This window comes from Hevea brasiliensis, chromosome 4, assembly GCF_030052815.1.
Source record: "Hevea brasiliensis isolate MT/VB/25A 57/8 chromosome 4, ASM3005281v1, whole genome shotgun sequence".
NCBI lineage: Eukaryota > Viridiplantae > Streptophyta > Magnoliopsida > Malpighiales > Euphorbiaceae > Hevea > Hevea brasiliensis.
In genome coordinates, this window is record NC_079496.1 from 11,290,731 (window position 1) to 11,313,172 (window position 22,442).

At 33.7% G+C, this 22,442-nt stretch overlaps 2 protein-coding genes and 1 pseudogene across 2 annotated transcripts; all 3 read left to right on the top strand.

The window, feature by feature from the left end:
• Window positions 1-709: 709 nt before the first annotated feature.
• Window positions 710-6,922, top strand: LOC131179205 (ABC transporter C family member 3-like; annotated as a pseudogene).
• A 4,876-nt stretch (window positions 6,923-11,798) lies between these two features.
• LOC131179207 (ABC transporter C family member 3-like) lies at window positions 11,799-18,219 on the top strand. Its single transcript, XM_058145322.1, has 10 exons — window positions 11,799-14,555; window positions 14,744-14,830; window positions 14,921-15,571; window positions 15,754-15,918; window positions 16,221-16,512; window positions 16,615-16,829; window positions 16,909-17,214; window positions 17,330-17,393; window positions 17,492-17,731; window positions 17,813-18,219. The coding sequence occupies exons 1-10, from the start codon at window positions 12,165-12,167 to the stop codon at window positions 17,929-17,931; spliced, it is 4,530 nt and encodes a 1,509-aa protein (XP_058001305.1). The 5' UTR covers window positions 11,799-12,164; the 3' UTR covers window positions 17,932-18,219.
• A 460-nt stretch (window positions 18,220-18,679) lies between these two features.
• On the top strand, window positions 18,680-21,002 carry LOC110665224 (putative glycerol-3-phosphate transporter 5). Its single transcript, XM_021825251.2, has 2 exons — window positions 18,680-19,895; window positions 20,274-21,002. Exons 1-2 carry the CDS (start codon window positions 18,929-18,931, stop codon window positions 20,816-20,818), a joined length of 1,512 nt encoding a protein of 503 aa, XP_021680943.2. The 5' UTR covers window positions 18,680-18,928; the 3' UTR covers window positions 20,819-21,002.
• The last annotated feature ends 1,440 nt before the right edge of the window (window positions 21,003-22,442 follow it).

Here is a 22,442-nt window from a genome sequence, read left to right on the forward strand (position 1 = left end):
ATTAAATATATTAAATAAATTTTAAAATTTTTTTATTAAATAACATAAAATTTCAAGGTGTTAATATAATAAAAATAAAAATTTAACAATGATAATGCGCTAAACTAATAAAATTTATTTAAAAAATTATTCTATTTTTAATTTTTATAAATAATTTTTTTGCACATTAATTTCAATATGCAATTTCATTATGAAGTTAACATTATTTTAAATTATAAAAAATTAAACTTATTTTAAAAATAATATAATAGAGTTTAAATAATATTAAATTTTTTAATTACATTACATTGTAGTTTATAATTAAATTAATACTATATATTAATAATATAATACATCACTTTTATAAAAATCTGATTAAGTAAAAAAATAAATTTTAAATTAATAAATAATTTTATTTATATAATTAATTAAATTAAAATTTAAAATTTAAAATTATTAATACGCGTGCATGACTGGTATATTATACAAACAAAACATATAATTAATAATAAAAAATATATATTTATGCTGACGCAATGCATTCACCATCCCTTTTTGAAAAAAAAAATGCCAGATTGTCTTGTTGGCCAAATCTTTGGGAGTTCGGGGAAAAAAATACAAAAATGGGATTTCCAGTTTTCCTTTCCATTTTCGAAGAAAATTTTCACGTCCTTTCCGGAAAAGACAAAAGACTTTTTGTCTCTTTCGCTCCTCGTTCTTGTCTTCGCTATACGAGTCTCGTCCTTCTGCAAAGTCTTTCTCTTCCCGTTTAAACTTGGGGCGGAACAACACAAACACACACTACCTCTCTATGATATATTTACCATCCGTAAAATCTTCATTTTCCATTAACGTTAGAAAAAGAAAAACCAACTACTCTGCCGAACACTCATTTCGCTAAAACCTTGAAAAAACCTCTCAAGAATGGAACTTGCTGATTCATTGAGGCATGGTACGTTAGCATTTCTTTCCAACTCAACCTCATTAATATATTCAGGTACTGATTTTCTCACCAAACCCATTTTCCTACGCGGATTTTCTGGTTCATTACATTTGGGTTTGTTACTTGTGTTATTCGTTTCGTTTGTCTGGAAGAAACTTTGGGTGGGCGATAGTGAAGGTTCTAACGATAGGTTAAATAAGAATGAGATAGTCTTGTGTTACAAACAGACTCTGTTCTGTTGTTTGGGTGTTTCGTTGTTTAGTCTTGTCTGGTTTTTATTGAACTACTTCTATTGGTATAAAAATGGTTGGTCCGGTGATGAACTAGTGACTCTTTTGGATTTAGCTCTTCGAACACTTTCTTGGGTTGCAGTTTCTGTTTACTTGCACAACCAATTTTTTGATTCAGCTAATACGAAGTTCCCATTTCTATTAAGAGTTTGGTGGGGCTCTTAATTATTTCGCATTTTCTTGTTATTGTCTTGCTGTGGACCTTGTTCTATATGGACAACATGTGTCCTTACAAGTTCAGTATTTCGCATCGGATGCAGTCTCTGTGTTCGCTGGTTTGTTTCTCTGTTTTATGGGATTCTTGAAAATTAAGGGTGAAGATACCCTTCTCGAAGAACTCCTCTTGAATGGTGATTCAATTAATAATTTGGAGTCAACTAAGTCTAGAGGGGGTGACACGGTAACTCCTTACTCAAATGCTGGTCTCTTCAGTATCCTTACCTTCTCTTGGATGGGTCCTCTAACTGCTCTTGGCAATAAGAAAACTAGACCTTGAGGATGTTCCTCAACTTTACAGTGGCGATAGTGTAGTTGGGGCATTTCGGGTTTTCAGAAGTAAACTCGAGTCAGATAGTGCCGCTAGTGGATTTACCACGTTTAAGCTCGTGAAGGCCTTGTTCTTATCAGCTTGGAAGGAAATTCTGTGGACAGCTTTGCTGGCGTTGTTATACACATCAGCTACTTATGTTGGTCCATACCTTATAGATGCATTTGTTCAATATCTCAATGGGCGAGGAAAGTTCAAAAATCATGGATATCTTTTAGCTTCAGCCTTTTTGGTCGGAAAACTTGTAGAGTGCCTCTCACAGAGGCACTGGTTCTTTAGGTTGCAGCAAATTGGAATCAGGATCCGTGCCGTACTTGTGGCAATGATCTACAACAAAGGCTTGACCCTTTCATGCCAGTCAAAGCAGGGCCACACTAGTGGGGAGATCATCAATTTTATGACTGTTGATGCAGAGCGGATTGGTAACTTTAGCTGGTACTTGCATGATCCTTGGCTGGTCATTATCCAAGTTGCTTTGGCCTTGTTCATATTGTATAAAAATCTTGGGCTTGCAACTCTTGCTGCTTTGGTTGCAACTGTTATTGTCATGTTATTGAACTATCCACTGGGAAGATTACAGGAGAACTTTCAGGATAAGTTGATGAAATGTAAGGATAAAAGAATGAAGGCAACTTCTGAGATTTTGAGGAATATGAGAATCCTCAAGCTTCAGGCGTGGGAAATGAAGTTTTTGTCTAAGATTGAAGAGCTGCGGAAGACTGAGGCAGGATGGTTGAAGAAATTTGTTTACAGTTCATCAATTGTCAGTTTTGTCTTCTGGGGGGCTCCTACTTTTGTGTCTGTGGCTACTTTTGGTAGTTGCATGCTTATGGGAATTCCGCTCGAGTCAGGAAAGATCTTATCAGCGCTTGCAACGTTCAGGATTCTTCAAGAGCCTATCTATAATCTTCCTGACACAATTTCTATGATAGTTCAGACCAAGGTTTCCCTTGATAGAATTGCATCTTTCCTCCGTCTTGATGACTTGCAGTCTGATGTTGTCCAGAAGTTTCCAAGAGGTAGTTCTGACACAGCAATCGAGATAGTTGATGGGAATTTCTCTTGGGATTTGTCTTCTCCTAATCCAACACTAAAAGATATCAATTTTAAAGTATTCCATGGAATGAGGGTTGCTGTATGTGGTACTGTTGGTTCAGGCAAGTCGAGTTTACTTTCTTGCATTTTGGGAGAGGTACCCAAGATCTCAGGGACACTTAAGTTGTGCGGGAAAAAGGCTTATGTTGCGCAGTCACCTTGGATACAGAGTGGGAAGATTGAGGAGAACATATTGTTTGGTGAGGAGATGGACAGAGAAAGGTATGAAAGGATACTGGAGGCTTGTTCCTTGAAGAAGGACCTGGAAATCCTCTCATTTGGTGACCAAACAGTTATAGGTGAGAGGGGTATCAATCTGAGCGGCGGACAGAAACAAAGAATACAGATTGCACGAGCTCTCTACCAAGATGCTGATATCTATCTATTTGATGATCCTTTTAGTGCTGTCGATGCACATACTGGATCTCATTTATTTAAGGTAGACAAAACATTGTTTCCTAATTCCATTGGGACATATTGTGGGCTATTGGTGGTTTTCAATTTATGCACTTCCAATCGAATAAAAATCATTGCAGTTAGTTTGTGCTATTCTGCTGTTTTACTTTTTCCTATAATGGTTTTTATGTGTAGTAAAATATAATGGTTCTTCTAATAAAATCTATTTGTGTGATCATTGCATCACAGGAAGTTTTGCTTGGCCTGTTGAGTTCAAAAACTGTTATTTATGTTACTCATCAAGTTGAGTTCTTACCTTCTGCTGATCTAATATTGGTGAGTAATCACTTCTCTTTCTTCAATGCTTTTGGGATTTGTCATCTCAACTTACTGATTCATTGGATTGAACTTATATCTTTTGGTTAGGTCATGAAGGATGGAAGGATTACTCAGGCTGGATATTATAGTGAAATTCTCAATTCAGGGTCTGATTTTATGGAACTCGTTGGCGCACATAAGACGGCTTTATCAACACTTGATTCGAAACAGGGAGGGCCAGCTTCTGGAAATGAAAGCATCAGCAAGGACAATACCAATGGGGTTCCCGAGAAAGAAGAAAATGGTAAAGCTGATGAGATGGCTAAGCCAAAAGGACAGATTGTTCAAGAAGAAGAGAGAGAAAAAGGTAGAGTTGGGTTTCCGGTCTATTGGAAATATCTCACAACAGCATATGGTAGAGCTCTAGTGCCTTTTATTTTGCTGGCACATATTCTCTTTCACATCCTTCAAATCGGTAGCAATTATTGGATGGCTTGGGCGACTCCAGGGTCAAAGGATGTGAAACCTGTTGTTAGTGGATACACACTAATGGTTGTCTATGTAGCTTTCGCTGTTGGAAGTGCATTTTGCTTCCTGGCCAGATCCACATTTCTTGTAGCAGCAGGGTACAAGACAGCAACTATACTTTTCAATAAAATGCACTTGTGCATTTTCCGTGCCCCCATGTCCTTTTTTGAATCGACTCCCAGTGGACGAATCCTGAATAGAGTAAGTAAATTTCCTTGCATATGCTCTTCAATTTGGTCAATTAATATTTGCACTTAATGTGAGTTTTGAATGTTGTATCTGTCTGCTTCATTTTAGTATTTTCCTTGACTTTTCTTAGTTACTATGAAAGTCGGTGGAAATTTGTTGTCACTTAATGGATTTGTTTCTGCTGTATTAGGCTTCTACAGACCAAATTGCAGTTGACATGCGAATTCCATATCTAGTTGGGTCAGTTGCCTTCTCAATGATCCAGCTTTTGGGAATCATTGCAGTGGTGTCTCAGGTGGCATGGCAAGTTTTTTTCGTTTTTATCCCTGTGATTGCTGCCTGCATCTGGTACCAGGTAATTGGTGTGATCTCTCCGGACAGATAAACTTATATGCCAAATAATGCTTCACCCTTTACATGATGCCTTACAATGAATTATTAACTCCCCAAAGGCTTTTTATTCCAACTTTTTTTTAGTTAATTGGTTATTCCCTTTCTTCCTTGAGATGCTGAAATGAAAAAAATAAATAAATAAAATAAAAGAACTACTTCAGTTTCAACAGTATGCTGTTAGATGTGGCGTGACTTTAAACTTGTGGTGGATATTATACTATACAGAAACTAAGGCTTTGTAGCAAATATTTTTGTTGTGCAGCAATATTACATCCCTTCTGCAAGAGAACTTTCACGGTTGGTTGGAGTGTGCAATGCTCCTGTTATCCAACATTTTTCTGAAACAATTTCAGGGTCAGCAACTATAAGAAGCTTTGATCAACAATTGAGATTCCGAGAAACAAATATGAAACTGATGGATTCATATTCTCGGCCCAAGTTTCATAATGCTGCTGCAATGGAATGGCTTTGCTTCCGCTTGGATATGCTCTCTTCTATTATATTTGCATTCTCTTTGTTATTCTTAATCTCTTTCCGAAAGGGAATCGATCCAGGTTAGTAGCAAGAATTGTATATTTATTTGTCACTTCTCTTTTTGTCACCAACTTGGCAAGCCTGAATAACACCTCTTTCTTTTGGTTCTCTCTTTTATAGCCATTGCCGGTTTAGCTGTGACATATGGACTCAACCTAAACATGATACAAGCTTGGATGATATGGAGTATTTGCAATATGGAGAATACGTTCATATCAGTAGAGAGAATACTCCAGTATATGTCTATTCCTAGTGAACCTCCTCTTGTAATAGAAGAAAATCAGCCTGACTATACTTGGCCATCACATGGAGAAGTTGATATTGGTAATCTGCAGGTAATTTTTCATGTTTTGATTAATTGATGATTGATTCTTTCGTTGCATGTTATTAATTAATTAAAATGACCTGATGTAGGTGCGGTATGCCCCTCACTTGCCACTTGTGTTGCGAGGTCTCACATGCACTTTCCCTGGAGGGAAGAAAATTGGTATCGTTGGTAGAACAGGCAGTGGTAAATCTACTCTCATACAAGCACTTTTCCGAATTGTTGAGCCTGCAGCTGGTCAGATTTTGATTGATGGCATAAATATCTCTTTAATTGGTGTGCATGACTTGCGGTCAAGACTAAGCATTATTCCTCAAGATCCTACCATGTTTGAAGGGACTGTACGGAGTAACCTGGACCCCCTTGAAGAGTACACAGATGAACAAATTTGGGAGGTGGGTTGCTTATATTGTTTTGACGGGAAGAAGGTTCTTCTGTCTGACACTGTTGTTCCTAGAATTGTCGATTTTAAGCAAGGCACATGCTAACATATATATTTAATGTATCCAGGCTCTTGATAAGTGCCAGCTTGGTGATGAAGTTAGGAAGAAGGAGAAAAAGCTAGACTCCACAGGTTTGTTCTTGTTACTTTCACACTAGTAATTGAATTATAATGAGGTTAGGTTAGATTGTGTAGTCATTTGTATTGAAATCTCCCTTATTATTTGCTGTATCAGAAAGACGGAGAATAGTATTTTTCTTACTTGAACTAACTAGTATGCAAATCTTTAAAATTTAAATGGCATAGAATTTGTGTTGTGAATGATCATCCTGGTGCTGCAGTTACAGAGAATGGGGAGAACTGGAGTATGGGTCAGAGGCAGCTGGTGTGTCTTGGGCGTGTACTACTGAAGAAAAGTAAGGTTTTGGTGCTGGATGAAGCTACTGCCTCAGTTGATACTGCTACTGTTAATTTGATTCAGCAAACCATTAGGCAACACTTCTCTGACTGTACCGTCATAACCATAGCACATCGAATAACGTCTGTTCTTGATAGCGACATGGTTCTGCTTCTGAGTCAAGGTGAGCGTGTTACTTTGTTTAGCAGTTGTAGCAAATTCTGATGATAATCAATGTGGTTGCTGATTTATAATCATGATGCAGGGCTTATCGAGGAATATGACACTCCAATTAAGTTATTAGAAAACAATTCATCGTCATTTGCACAACTAGTGGCAGAGTACTCAGCGAGATCACAATCCAGTTTTGAGAAGTTGTAAATTTCTTATGGTTCAAGAAATAAAGTAACACCTAAATAATGTTTTGATTAGAATGAAACCATGAGAAAGGCAGAGAAAAGGGCTAGTAACTATGGTGTGATTGAAAAGAAAAAAAAAAATCTAATTGTAAAAGAAAGAAAATTATTGGGTGTGTATTTTTTTTTTTAAATAAATATATAAGAATTTCGTTCACCCGATTCAATTAATGTAATATATAAATGAGGAAGGATAGGACCTCTCTCTTGAAAACCAGATTAGAAGTACACTATTATAATACAACAAAATTCGTTGATATTCCATGAAATACTATCTAAAATTAAATCGTGAGCAAAACAAGATGTGCAAATCTCTACTGTGGCTGAATATTCAGTTTGAATAAGTTAAATTCAAATAAATCAGTTTTAAATTAAATTATGCAAATTACGAAGATGAATCTAAAATTTATTAATTATTGATTTCAGATATTTTAAATTGAATGTAAATTTAAATAAATTATAAAATAGATGAATTCGAGTGAATGCGACATCTCTACTTTATATATATTTCAAAGTATGCATGCATGAGACAAAAAAGTTGAAAAAGAAACCCACAATTACAGTAGGAAATCCTAAAGGTTTCCTATAACTAAATTGACAAGTCATAAATGAAATTTCACTTTCTCTCAATTTCTAAATAGATGATATCATGATTGTAGTTAATAACCTCACAGAATTATTCCTATTCCTCAATGTTAGTGGAAGGCACGTTTCAATGCTGCACCCCTTAATAAAATATAATAATAATAAGAGTAGAAACTCGAGCTCAAATTTATATATAATTTAATTAATTTTATATAATTATAATATAAATATTTAATTTAATTATTATTAAATTTATTTTGTGTATCTTAATAATAATAATAAAAAGAAGAATTATTAAATATTTGATATGAACAGTTTAATGTTCTTATTTTTTAAGTGATGTCTAATATTTAATTTTAGTGGATGAAAAAAAATATCACTTTAACTTTACTTTTTTAGCGAGTCAATTTAGCGTGAATATGATTAATCTTGATATATTGATTTAAAGATACTCAAAAAATATAAAACAGAAAAAAAAAATGGAAGAATAAAGAATTATTCCATTTCTTGTCAACCAAGCACCAATTGATTATTCGTATAATTTAATTTATCCATAATTCCATTGGCCTGCCTTTCACTCTTGACTTTTTTTGGGTGAGGGTGTGGAATCTTTTGCTCCCCAGCAAAATTAAATGAATTTTTGGTCTTACTTTATGCAAAAAATATGTTTTTGTGTGGATGCCCATCTTCATAGACGGAGTCAGGGATGGACGAAGGGGGCATTAGACCCTGATATTTTAAAATTTTTTTAAGAATTTAATAATAATTTAAAAATAAAATTTTATTCTTATATTAAATTTTGACGAGTATAAAATTTTTATGGAGAGGATTGGTAGAGTTTTTCTTCTACAAATACGAAAAAAAATATTTACTATTTTGACGATAAAGAATTTATTTCATTTTCAAATGGTGATAAATTTAGGGGAACAAGGTGTAAGCAAAAAAAGCTAACATGTCAAACACGGGCCTGGAAAATACATATAAAAAACAAAGGGATTTCGTTGATTTTTAGTGCTGACTTGTTGCCCAAGGAAACAAAGGTTGCATAAAGCGACAAGAAAAGGAGAATATTTGAAATTAAGATTAGGCAAACCCGCATACAGCTTTCAATAGACGGTGGATTCTGTTGCCACTTGCCTATGAGAATGAGAGTGGCTCGTGAGTGGTGACCATCGATGACTTGAATGCATTAATAGCCTTAGTCCAAGGCAGTTTGCAGTGCACAGCTCCAAGACATGGAAATACAGGGGGTAAAAAGAGAGTCTCTTATCTTTTCTTTTCTCTCTCTCCTGCCTCCCTCCCTCTCTTATTTTGGCATTTGCCCCTCCCTCACCTATTTTTCTCTTTTTTGCCCTTTCTTTCTTCCTCACTTCAATCAACCTTATTGCCTCAGTGCGTACAGTAAACATCGGATAATTCCAAAATGAAAAATCACAAATCAATAGTAAGAAGAATCAGCAATGGACATACGAACAAATTTCTTATAAATCACAAAATGAGCAATTTACATTAAATTTTGTAATTTAATTGAAAAAAATCAACTCAGGATTCAAGCAAAATAAAAAAAACTCAATCACTTATGTCTCTGCCATGTTTTCACTCGGTAGCTTTAACTCGAATCCGAAGTTTTTAGTTTTGATTTCGGTGCAGCAGCTGAACTATTCAGTGATCAAAGAGGGCCATGCCCCCAAACTTGTTTATTCTTTTTTTTTTTAAAATGAATATACTTAAAATAATTTTTTAAAAAAGTATATTCGGATTTAATTTCCAACAAAATTTTTATTTTTATTTAAAATTATATTTTTAAAATATTATCCTTTTAAAAATATATAAATCAATAAATTAACTTTAATTTTATTAAAATAGAGAATTTAAATAATAATTTGATTAGCATTAAAAATCTGTTAACTAGTTGATGAAAGGGTTAAAAAATTTAACAAAAGTAAATTATATAGATTAAATAATATATTTTTTAAAATATAAAATTAAATAATTAATTTTATTAAAATATATTGACTAAATAATAATTTTCTCTAATTTAAATGCAATGAATCAATTTAATTTATTATTATTATTATTATTATTATAAGGAATAGCAAATTATGATACCATTGGACTCATATGTAATGACTAAGAATGATAAATAATAATTAAAAAAATTATTACATAAAGTTTATATGATTTTACATTACTTTTCTTATGAGTATCTCAATATTTACAAATGTTAATATTTTAAAATGAACAATTCATCTGCCCATTATTTGTTCTTTGATTAGAACACTATTTTACATTATTAATTAACATTTTTAAGCATTGCAAATGTAAAAGAAAATTTATTTTCTTTTTTTTTATATACAAACATCACAAATGCTAAAAAAATGAAAATAATATTTTATATATGTAAAATCATTTATTTTATGAAAAATAATATACATATAAAATATTTTATAGTAGTTATTTTCTAAAAGAATTTTTTTTACAAAAATATTTTTTATTATTTAATTATAATATTAAAATATGGTATATGTTCACCTTTCATATGTATTACTTTTTTTCATATTTTAATAAAATAATTAAAATTTAAAAAATAATTTTATTAAAATGATTTAATTTAAAAAAATATTTAATTTTTTTTTGTCCGTCCCATGCTTTGAGTAGACGAAGCTGCTTGGTAATGGAGTGTAATTAGTAATTCCAAGGCGGAAATAGCAAATTACTGACTGTTGACCACATCGAATAAGCCAATTTACAGCAAATTGTGGCATTATCATTTTGTCGTTCATAGTGGTTCTTCCTACAAGTCTAAGCATATGTCTCGGGTAAATTACATTACAATCACTCAACGAGAATGATTTCATTTCAATTATTTAATTTTAATTTATTTAAATAATATCTCCTAATTTTAATTTTTATTTAAAAAATATTACCACCATAATTTTTTTTTAATCTTTTTCTCTCTTTTTCCTTTTTCATATACATTCCTTCTTTTTTTTTTTAATTAAAATAGAAATTAATTATATAATAAAAATGTTGATATATAATATTTAATTTATTAACATTTTTGTTAATAATATTATCTTAATTTCCAAACATTATTTTCATAGTATTTAATTTTTTCCAATTTAACATTTAATTCTATTTTTTGACTAATTCATGACTATCCAATTTTGTTTTCTCTAACCAACTGCCTAATTTAATCTTATCATTACTACCAAACCTTTCAAACTTTTTTAATTATTAAATTGCATTAAAATTTTTAGTAATTATAGAAATTGGGTGATTTTTATACATATATTTTTAATTAAATGTCCACTTATTTTATTTTATTTTTATTAAAATAGACTTTTACCTTTATTTTGTGTCCAGAGAATATTAAGTTTTTTAAAATAAGGTTTTTAAATTTACTAAATTTGTGAATTAATAAGGTGTTTTCCTTAAAACCTCCAAATATCTTTAAAAAAAAAAAAGTTCTCCCCTTAAAATAATGAAGATGTAAAAATAATTAAAAAAATCTTATTTTACTATATTTCCTCTCAAACAAAGTGTTAATAATAAAGTATTTGACTGCTTGATTTACATGAATTTTTTTTTTTGTGTAGATTTAATTAATTTAATGGCAATTAAATTGTAGTCGAGGATAATTGAAATAAATGCTTAAATTAACTTAATTACTTACTAATCAAATCTATTTAAATAATTACTATGTTTTAATTTGAGTATTTAGCTGTTAAATACACTTCTTTTCTTTGTAGATTGATTCTTATATAGTATTTGGTTCAATTATATCACAAAATTTGAAATTCATTGGAAATAAATTATAGGTAGAATTTATTTAAAATGAAATTTATTATTTTGTATGACAGAATTTAAAATATAAAATTCAATTGAATTTCTTACTATTCATGTTTGGTATAATTCTAAAATTGAAATTCATTTTGTCCTTATTTGCTAAATTACTTTTAAGAATAAAATTGATGTTACAATTTTCTACAAAATTAAAAAATTCATGTTACTTTATTACTTTTCTAGCATTGAGGGTATTTTTCTAGTAAGAATTCATGTTTTCTGTTCATTGTGTTTTTTACTTTTCTAATATTATGGTTTTTTTTTAATTAAAATCTAAGTAAATTTAGTTATAATTAATTTTTATATATTCATAAAATTTAATTAAATTTTATAAAATTTTGTGTAGTGTAATTCAACCAAACAAAGTGTTAGCAGGATACACACATGGAAACTAATCGAATTTTCCATTTTTAGAGACATATGTGACTAATAATAAGCAAAATATGCGAATCTAATGGGAATTTTATGAGACTGTGTACTATCTGCTACCAAACACTACGCTCTAAGTAGTGAAGTGCTGATTGCCTCGTTGGCCAAATCTTGGGAGTTTTGGGGGAAAAAAAAAGGGAAAACGGGATTTCCAGTTTTGATTTCCACTTTTCCAAGAAAGTTTTCACACCTTTCCTATAAAAGACTCAAAAACTTTTTGTCTCTTTCGCTCCTCGTTCTTGCCTTCGTTATCCAAGTCTCCGTCCGTTTGCAAATTCTTGCTCTCTACGTTTCATCGCCTTAAGGATTGCATCTTTGACCTTCTGTTTCGATCTTTATTTTAATCTTGGGGCGGTACAATACTAACGCAAACATACACGCCCTATCTCTTCATATATATATGGCAACCGCGATAGATTAAAATCTTCATATTCCATTAAAGTTAGAAAAAGAAAAACCAACTACTCTGCCGAACATCCATTTCGCTAAAACCTTGAAAAAACCTCTCAAGAATGGAACTTGCTGATTCTTTGAGGCATGGTATGTTAGCTTTTCTTTCCAACTCACCCTCTTTAATGTATTCAGGTACACATTTTCTCTTTAAACCAATTTTCCTACGCGGATTTTCTGGTTCATTACACTTGGGTTTGTTATTTGTGTTATTCGTTTCGTTTGTCTGGAAGAAACTTTGGGGGGGTGATGGTGAAGGTTCTAAAGATAGGTTCAATAAGAATGAGAGAGCCTTGTGTTACAAACAGACTGTGTTCTGTTGTTTGGGTGTTTCGGTGTTTAGTATTGTCTGGTGTTTATTGAACTACTTCTATTGGTATAAAAATGGTTGGTCTGGTGATGAACTAGTGACCCTTTTGGATTTAGCTCTTAGAACACTCTCTTGGGGTGCACTTTCGGTTTACTTGCACAGCCAATTTTTTGATTCAGCTAATACAAAGTTCCCATTTCTATTGAGAGTTTGGTGGGGCTTTTATTTCTCATTTTCTTGTTATTGTCTTGTTGTGGACCTTGTTCTCTGTGGAAAACATGTTTCCTTACAAGTTCAGTATTTAGCATCCGATGCAGTCTCTGTGTTCGCTGGTTTGTTTCTCTGTTTTGTGGGCTTCTTGAAAATTAAGGGTGAAGATACCCTTCTCGATGAACCCCTCTTGAATGGTGATTCAAGTAATAAGTCGGAGTCAACTAAGTCTAGAGGGGGTGACACTGTAACTCCTTACGCAAATGCTGGTCACTTCAGTATCCTTACCTTCTCTTGGATGGGTTCTCTAATTGCCGTTGGCAATAAGAAAACTTTAGACCTTGAGGATGTTCCTCAACTTTATAGTGGCGATAGTGTAGTTGGGGCATTTCCGGTTTTCAGAAATAAACTTGAGTTGGATAGTGGGGCTGCTAGCGGAGTTACCACGTTTAAACTCGTGAAGGCCTTGTTCTTCTCTGCTTGGAAGGAAATTCTGTGGACAGCTTTACTAGCTGTGTTATACACATCAGCTTCTTATGTTGGCCCATACCTTATAGATGCATTTGTTCAATGTCTCAATGGGCGAGGAAAGTTCAAAAATCAGGGATATCTTTTAGCTTCAGCCTTTTTGGTTGGAAAACTTGTAGAGTGCCTCACACAGAGGCATTGGTTCTTTAGGTTGCAGCAAATTGGAATTAGGCTGCGTGCAGTACTTGTGGCAATGATCTACAACAAAGGCTTGACCCTTTCATGCCAGTCAAAGCAGGGCCATACTAGTGGGGAGATCATCAATTTTATGACTGTTGATGCAGAGCGGATTGGTGACTTTAGCTGGTACATGCATGATCCATGGCTGGTCATTATCCAAGTTGCTTTGGCGTTGTTCATATTGTCTAAAAATCTTGGTCTTGCATCTCTTGCTACTTTGGTTGCAACAGTTGTTGTCATGTTATTGAACTATCCGCTGGGAAGATTACAGGAGAACTTTCAGGATAAGTTGATGAAATGTAAGGATAAAAGAATGAAGGCAACTTCTGAGATTTTAAGGAATATGAGAATCCTCAAGCTTCAGGCGTGGGAAATGAAGTTTTTGTCTAAGATTGAAGAGCTGCGGAAGACTGAGGCAGGATGGTTGAAGAAATTTGTTTACAGTTCATCAATTGTCAGTTTTGTCTTTTGGGGGGCTCCTACTTTTGTGTCTGTGGCTACTTTTGGTGCTTGTATGCTTATGGGAATTCCGCTCGAGTCAGGAAAGATCTTATCAGCGCTTGCAACGTTCAGGATTCTTCAAGAGCCTATCTATAATCTTCCTGACACAATTTCTATGATAGTTCAGACCAAGGTTTCCCTTGATAGAATTGCATCTTTCCTCCGTCTTGATGACTTGCAGTCTGATGTTGTCGAGAAGTTTCTAAGAGGTAGTTCTGACACAGCAATCGAGATAGTTGATGGGAATTTCTCTTGGGATTTGTCTTCTCCTAATCCAACACTAAAAGATATCAATTTTAAAGTATTCCATGGAATGAGGGTTGCTGTATGTGGTACTGTTGGTTCAGGCAAGTCGAGTTTACTTTCTTGCATTTTGGGAGAGGTACCCAAGATCTCAGGGACACTTAGGTTGTGTGGGAAAAAGGCTTATGTTGCGCAGTCACCTTGGATACAGAGTGGGAAGATTGAGGAGAACATATTGTTTGGTGAGGAGATGGACAGAGAAAGGTATGAGAGGATACTGGAGGCTTGTTCCTTGAAGAAGGACCTGGAAATCCTCTCGTTCGGTGACCAAACAGTTATAGGTGAGAGGGGTATCAATCTGAGTGGCGGACAGAAACAAAGAATACAGATTGCACGAGCTCTCTACCAAGATGCTGATATCTATCTATTTGATGATCCTTTTAGCGCTGTCGATGCACATACTGGATCTCATTTATTTAAGGTAAAAAAATTTTTATTTCCTAATTCCATTGGACATATTGCAGGCTATTGTTTGTTTTCAATTTATGCACTTCCAATTGAATAAAAAATATTGCTGTAAGTTACTTTTTTCTTTGATGCTGTTTTTAGGTGTAGTAAAAGATAATGGTTCTTCTAATAAAATATATTTGTTTGATCATTGCATTACAGGAAGTTTTGCTTGGCCTGTTGAGTTCGAAAACTGTTATTTATGTTACTCATCAAGTTGAGTTCTTACCTGCTGCTGATCTAATATTGGTGAGTAATCACATCTCTTTCTTGAATGCTTTTGGGACTTGTCATGTCAACTAATTGATTCATTGGATTCAACGTATATCTTTTGGTTAGGTCATGAAAGATGGAAGGATTACTCAGGCTGGAAATTATAATGACATTCTCAATTCAGAGTCTGATTTTATGGAACTTGTTGGTGCACATAAGACAGCTTTGTCAGCACTTGATTCGAAACAGGCAGGGCCAGCTTCTGGAAATGATAGCGTCAGCAAGGACAATAATGGCATGAGAACTACCAATGGGGTTCCCCAAAAAGAAGAAAACAAGGATCTGCAAATTGGAAAAGCTGATGAGATGGCTGAGCCAAAAGGACAGATTGTTCAAGAAGAAGAGAGAGAAAAAGGTAGAGTTGGGTTTCCAGTCTACTGGAAATATCTTACAACGGCATATGGAGGAGCTCTAGTGCCTTTTATTTTGCTGGCACAGATTCTCTTTCAGATCCTTCAAATTGGTAGCAATTATTGGATGGCTTGGGCAACTCCAGTGTCAAAGGATGTGAAACCTGTTGTTAGCAGTTACACACTAATGGTTGTCTATGTAGCTTTGGCGGTTGGAAGTTCTTTTTGCATCCTGGCCAGATCCACACTTCTTGTGACAGCAGGGTACAAGACAGCAACTCTACTCTTCAATAAAATGCATTTGTGCATTTTCCGTGCCCCCATGTCCTTTTTTGATTCGACTCCCAGTGGACGAATCCTGAATAGAGTAAGTAAATTTCCTAGTATATGCTCTTCAATTTGGTCAATTAACATTTACACTGAATGTGAGTTTGGAATGCTGTATCTGCCTGCTTCATTTTAGTATTTTCGTTGACTTTTCTGTCTTAGTTACTATGAAAGTTGGTGGAAACTTGTTGTCACTTAATGGATTTGTTTCTGCTGTATTAGGCTTCTACAGACCAAAGTGCAGTTGACATGCAAATTCCATATCAAGTTGGGGCAGTTGCCTTCTCAATGATCCAGCTTTTGGGAATCATTGCAGTGATGTCTCAGGTGGCATGGCAAGTTTTTATCGTTTTTATCCCTGTGATTGCTGCCTGCATCTGGTACCAGGTAATTGTCATGATCTCTCCAGAGTCCAGTCCAGACAGATAAATTTATATGCCAAATAATGTTTCACCATACACATCATGCCTTAAAATGAATGATTTACTCCGCAAAGGCTTTCTGTTCCAACTTTTTTTTGGTTATTTGGTTATTCCTCTTCCTCCTTAAGATGCTGAACTTAAAAAAAAATTAAAAGAGCTGCGTAAGTTTCAACAATATTGTATTAGATATCGAGTGACTTTAAATTTGTCGTGGATATAATACTATACAGAAACTAAGGCTTTCTAACAAATCTTTTTGTTGTGCAGCAATATTACATCCCTTCTGCAAGAGAACTTTCACGATTGGTTGGAGTGTGCAAAGCTCCAGTTATCCAACATTTTGCTGAAACAATTTCAGGGTCAACAACTATAAGGAGCTTTGATCAACAATTGAGATTCCAAGAAACAAACATGAAACTGATGGATTCATATTCTCGGCCCTTGTTTCATAGTGCTGCTGCAATGGAATGGCTTTGCTTCCGCTTGGATATGTTCTCTTCTGTTACATTCGCCTTCTCTTTGTTTTTCTTAATCTCTTTCCCAAAGGGAATCGATCCAGGTTAGTAGTTCCAGAATTGTATATTTATTTGTCACTTCTCTATTTGTCAACAAATTGACAAGCCTGAATAATATCTCTTTCTTCTGGTTTCCCCTTTTAAAGCCATTGCCGGTTTAGCTGTGACATATGGACTCAACCTAAACATGTTACAAGCATGGGTGATATGGAATATTTGCAATATGGAGAATAAGATCATATCAGTAGAGAGAATAATCCAATATATGTCTATTCCTAGTGAACCTCCTCTTGTAATAGATGAAAATCGGCCTGACTATTTTTGGCCATCACATGGAGAAGTTGATATTGGTAATCTGCAGGTAATTTTTCATGGTTTATTCAATTGATGATTGATTCTTTCATTACATGTTTTTAATTAATTAAAATGACCTGATGTAGGTCCGGTATGCCCCTCACATGCCACTTGTGTTGCGAGGTCTCACATGCACTTTCCCTGGAGGGAAGAAAACCGGTATCGTTGGTAGAACAGGCAGTGGTAAATCTACTCTCATACAAACACTTTTCAGAATTGTTGAGCCCGCAGCTGGTCAGATTTTGATTGATGGCATAAATATCTCATTAATTGGTGTGCACGACTTGCGGTCAAGACTAAGCATCATTCCTCAAGATCCTACCATGTTTGAAGGAACTGTACGGAGTAACCTGGACCCCCTTGACGAGTACACAGATGAACAAATTTGGGAGGTGGGTTGTTTATGTTGTTTCCACAGGAAGAAGAGTTCTTCTATCTGACAACCAGTGTTCCAAGAATTGTTGATCAAGTAAGGCACATGCTAACATATATATTTGATGTATCCAGGCTCTTGATAAGTGCCAGCTTGGAGATGAAGTTAGGAAGAAGGAGAAAAAGCTAGACTCCACAGGTTTGTTCTTATTATTATCACACAAGTAATTGAATTATAATGAGGTTAGGTTAGATTGTGTAGTCATTTGCATTGAAATCTTCATCCTGGTGCTGCAGTTACAGAGAATGGGGAGAACTGGAGTATGGGTCAGAGGCAGCTGGTGTGTCTTGGGCGTGTACTACTGAAGAAAAGTAAGGTTTTGGTGCTGGATGAAGCTACTGCCTCAGTTGATACTGCTACTGATAATTTGATTCAGCAAACCATTAGGCAACACTTCTCTGACTGTACCGTCATAACCATAGCACATCGAATAACGTCTGTTCTTGATAGTGACATGGTTCTGCTTCTGACTCAAGGTGAGCGTGTTACTTTGTTTAGCAGTTGTAGCAAATTCTGATGATACTCAATGTTCTTGATGATTTATAATCATGATGCAGGGCTTATCGAGGAATATGACACTCCAACTAGGTTATTAGAAAGCAATTCATCGTCATTTGCACAACTAGTGGCAGAGTACTCAGCGAGATCTAACTCCAGTTTTGAGAAGTTAAGCTGAATTCAATGCTAAAGCTTCATAAACCACAGTATCAGAAAATAAGTTTGTTGATGACTGCGAAAATTTACTCAGATCCTCAATTCTCACCTGTCGTCATAATAGGACAGAGTTTAGGTTGCCAACTAGCCAGTTGAAGTCTATTATAGTCATGTTTTACTTACTGTGTGTAAATTTTGTTTGGAATTAATGCATAAGCACAAAGCTTAAATGTATTTTGGTAGTTAATTTCACTATGTTTTCCTTTCAACTTTCTGTTGGTACAAGGATGTTAATGCTGTTTATGGTTGGCTTATCCAGCGATTAACGTTTTTTTTTTTCCTTGAAAGAAATGAAAGATGAAATAATAATAATAATAATAATAATTTCTATTATTATTATTTTTTAATATAAAAATGGAGAGGCTTTATATTATAATATTTAAAAAAAAACCTGAAAATATTAATTTGTATTTATAAGCTATGAGGGGAAAAAAATTAATTATTAAAATTAATATTTGATTTTTGTAATAATGACAATATAACGATGGAGAGAGATTTTATACAACAATATTTCTATTAAAACCTGAAAAATATTAATTTGTATTTGTAAAAGAGAAGGGAAAATTACTTGCTAAAATTAAATATAATTTTAGAGATAATAATTAACAAAATCTCATTCAAGTTTTAAATATAAAGAAAAATATTTCCAGGGGCATAATTGGAAAAATAAAATCTCAGTCTTAGGAATGAAACTAATCTGACCAGATCGAAAAGCCAGTTTCTGACTCCCATTTGCCATTGTCCCGAACTCAACCTTCTTCTTCCTCCTAATCACATCAAAATCTCAGGAAAAGAAGATTTTATTTACTATTCCAATCATTTTGTTATCAAAATATCACAAGCCCGAACTCAGATCCACCTTCTTCCTTCCCTGTAATCACAATTTCTGTAAAATTCACAAGCTTTTTTTTTTTTAGTAGCGATTTAATTTGTATGAACTTGAACAAGATTAATAACAAATGCAATCCAGAACCCTAAATTTACCTCCAGCTCTTACCCTTTTCCCATTCCTTAAACCCCCGTCCAAAACCCTGATTTTCTACCAAATCTTCGTCCTAGTCATTACCTTCTTTGCATACGCCTCCTTCCATGCCTCTCGAAAGCCGCCCAGTATCGTCAAGAGCGTTCTTGGACCAACTGTGCACTTAAATTCTTCGATAATTCAATCCAATTTAAGCTCTATGGATACTGGTTGGCCTCCATTCAATGGTACGGAGGGAACTCATCGCCTTGGGGAGATTGATCTTGCTTTTCTTTCAGCCTATTCGATCGGGATGTTTTTTGCGGGACATGTTGGTGATAGGATTGATTTGAGATTGTTTCTTGTTTTTGGTATGGTAGGTAGTGGTCTTTTCACTATTATTTTTGGGTTCGGGTATTGGTTTGATATACATTCTTTAGGATTTTTTGTGGGTATACAGATTTTGTGTGGATTGTTCCAGTCTATAGGATGGCCTTGTGTGGTGGCAGTTGTTGGGAATTGGTTTGGGAAAGCAAAGAGAGGGTTGATAATGGGGGTATGGAATTCACATACTTCAGTAGGAAACATTATTGGGTCGGTTGTGGCTTCTGGTGTTTTGGAGTTTGGATGGGGTTGGTCATTTGCGGTGCCTGGGATTTTGGTGATTTTAGTTGGGGTTTTGGTGTTTTTGTTTCTCGTTGTTAGTCCTGAAGATATTGGATTTGAGCCTCTAGGGATGGAGATTGAGATGGCTGTGGAGGTAGAAGGAAGGGAGAACTTAGAGAAAGTGGAATCAGAAGAAGCAGGGCTTCTTGAGATGGAAAATTCAGATTCTTTGGCTGCCATTGGATTTCTGGAAGCTTGGAGACTACCTGGAGTGGCGCCATTTGCTTTCTGCCTCTTCTTTTCGAAGCTAGTGGCTTACACCTTTTTATATTGGTTGCCCTTCTACATTAGGCACACTGGTAATTACTTCTACTTCTACCTGTTGATGAATCTTTGTTTAGCAATTGATATAGGTTCATGTTAGTTGTATTTACATAATTGGTATACAAGTGCTGAATGGGACTAGGGCTGGTAGAAAATTGATGTTATTGTCACAAAAGATATTCTGAATTTGAGACCTTTGATTTTGTGAACTTTGTAAAAATGATTTTAGACCAATTGTTGTGGCAGTGACTTGTCCTTTCTTTAGCATGTCCATTTACATGATGTATTTTGTACCTTGAATGCTTTGTGTGCTTATATGGCTTAAGCATATTTCATACTTGAACTTGCTTAAAGTTCCTGAAATCAGATGTTAGATATTAATTATTAATTACAAGTTTGTGTTGGAATTATAGCTGTTGCAGGTGTGCATTTGTCACACAAAACTGCTGGTATTCTCTCTACTTTATTTGACATTGGAGGAGTCTTTGGCGGAATTTTGGCTGGATACATATCTGATATGATTGAAGCTCGTGCAGTAACTTCAATTGTATTCTTGTTGTTATCAATTCCAGCCCTTATTTTGTACCGAGTTTATGGGAGCCTGTCTATGATTATGAACATAGCTTTGATGCTTCTTTCTGGTTTGCTTGTGAATGGCCCTTACTCATTAATCACGACGGCTGTTGCAGCCGATCTTGGTACCCAGGACTTAATCAAGGGAAATTCCCGTGCCTTGGCTACTGTCACTGCAATTATAGATGGTACTGGCTCTGTTGGGGCAGCTATTGGCCCACTTTTGGCTGGGTATATTTCAACAAGAGGATGGAACAGTGTTTTTCTAATGCTCATTGTTTCAATTTTCGTTGCAAGTTTACTCTTGATTCGAGTTGCAAAAACTGAAATTAAAAGAAAGATGAATGAGGGGAAATGGGTTTCAAACAGCACAAGTGCACATTGATGGATAGTCTTCTCGAGGCATGTATTTTTGTGTTTGTGTTGTATATCATTAGAAAACTTACGTGAATAGGAAAAATGCATAGATGGAGATGTGTTGTAGTGATTATGAACCTTATTCTTTGCTCATTTATTTGTACACTTACAGGAGATAATTTATTAAAGATTCTTAACATCTTTCTTTCATATCTAGAATTTTAAAGTTTCGGCTATTATAGTGCCCTCATTTGTATTCTTAGTTGTGTTTTGTTCGCGCTCAAGTGGTTTTTATCCTATCCTTGTTCTAAATTTGAAGGGCTTCAAAGCCATTACAACTGTAGTACTCTTTAAGTCAGTCCTGTCCTAGTTTAATTGTGATTAATAGTATTGTTGAAATTGTTATTGATAAAATCATTGTTTGAAGTTTTAAAAAATTATTAAAAATTAAATTTGATAAGTTTTAATAATAAAAATTTTAAAATATTAAAAATAATCTTTTTCAAATAGTATAAAAAATATAAAATTAAAAGAAATAATTTTTATACCCAATAACTTCAACTTTCTTAAATTAAACTCAAGAAATTACTTTCCCTACAAAGAGAAAATAACCAGATAACAATATTTTTATGCTTCCTGAGAATTTTAAGTTCCCTAATAAAATTACTCCAATCAAACAAGTCCTTAAATCTTCTGCAACTGCAGGAATTTACAGCCTGTTATTCTATGGTTTTCTGCCTCAAGCATGCATATAGATAGCTACTTTTTTAAATTATTATTCATCAGTTTTCAAAGATAGGGTCAATTTTGTTTTCCTCTAATTTTTTTTTTCTTTCCCTGCAAATACATTGAAAGGATCGATAGATACTGAAACCACGTTAAAATTGGTCAAACACGAGTTTGGAAATGTTGATCTTTGTCATCACCTTCGACTTCTATGATTGCTTGCTGCTCAAGCAGTCAAGCACAGGAAACACTGTGGGCCGCCTCATTTTGACTTGTGCGATGCCAAAGGCAAATATCTGCTGACTATATATACATATATTACATTTTTTTTTTTCTGAAACCATGGTGGGGTGCCTTTTGGAGTATCTATAAATATCTATAAGTGAAATAAATTCGACTATTTATAATAAAATTTTTTATAATTTTAGTATAATCAATTATATGAGTTGTTTGCATAATAGAACACGAAGCGGTGAGTCGGTAACCCCTTCATTTGTAAATAAAAATTTACGCATAGCACCTAGTTAGTTAAGTGCTGAAGGCATGACAAATCCATGTTGAATCCTCAAAAAAGAATTGAAGAGAAAATTACTATTTGGTTATTATATTTTAATAAAATTAATTATTATATTTTAAAAAAATATATTTTTTAATTTTTATATTTTATTTAATCTTTTTATTAAATTTTACGTAATTCATATTATTTAAATTACTATTTAAATTTTTATTTTAAAAAAATTAATTAGTTAATTTTTATATTTTAAAAAAATTATTATTTAGTTATATTTAATAAAATTAATTAATTGATACATATATTTTTAAAAATATATTATTAGATAAAAATAAAAATTTTATTATATAGATACTAAATCTAAATTTATATTTTTTTAATTTTTTAAACATATTTTTATATTTTTTTTACTAAA

Bases quoted from the DNA above. Each gene is read 5' to 3' on its own strand.
- LOC110665224 (XM_021825251.2), top strand. From the start codon at position 18,929: ATGCAATCCAGAACCCTAAATTTACCTCCAGCTCTTACCCTTTTCCCA. The intron at 19,896-20,273 runs GTAATTACTTCT...TTGGAATTATAG, and splicing joins CTTCTACATTAGGCACACTG to CTGTTGCAGGTGTGCATTTG.
- LOC131179207 (XM_058145322.1), top strand. From the start codon at position 12,165: ATGGAACTTGCTGATTCTTTGAGGCATGGTATGTTAGCTTTTCTTTCC. The intron at 14,831-14,920 runs GTGAGTAATCAC...TCTTTTGGTTAG, and splicing joins CTGCTGCTGATCTAATATTG to GTCATGAAAGATGGAAGGAT. The intron at 17,732-17,812 runs GTGAGCGTGTTA...ATCATGATGCAG, and splicing joins GGTTCTGCTTCTGACTCAAG to GGCTTATCGAGGAATATGAC.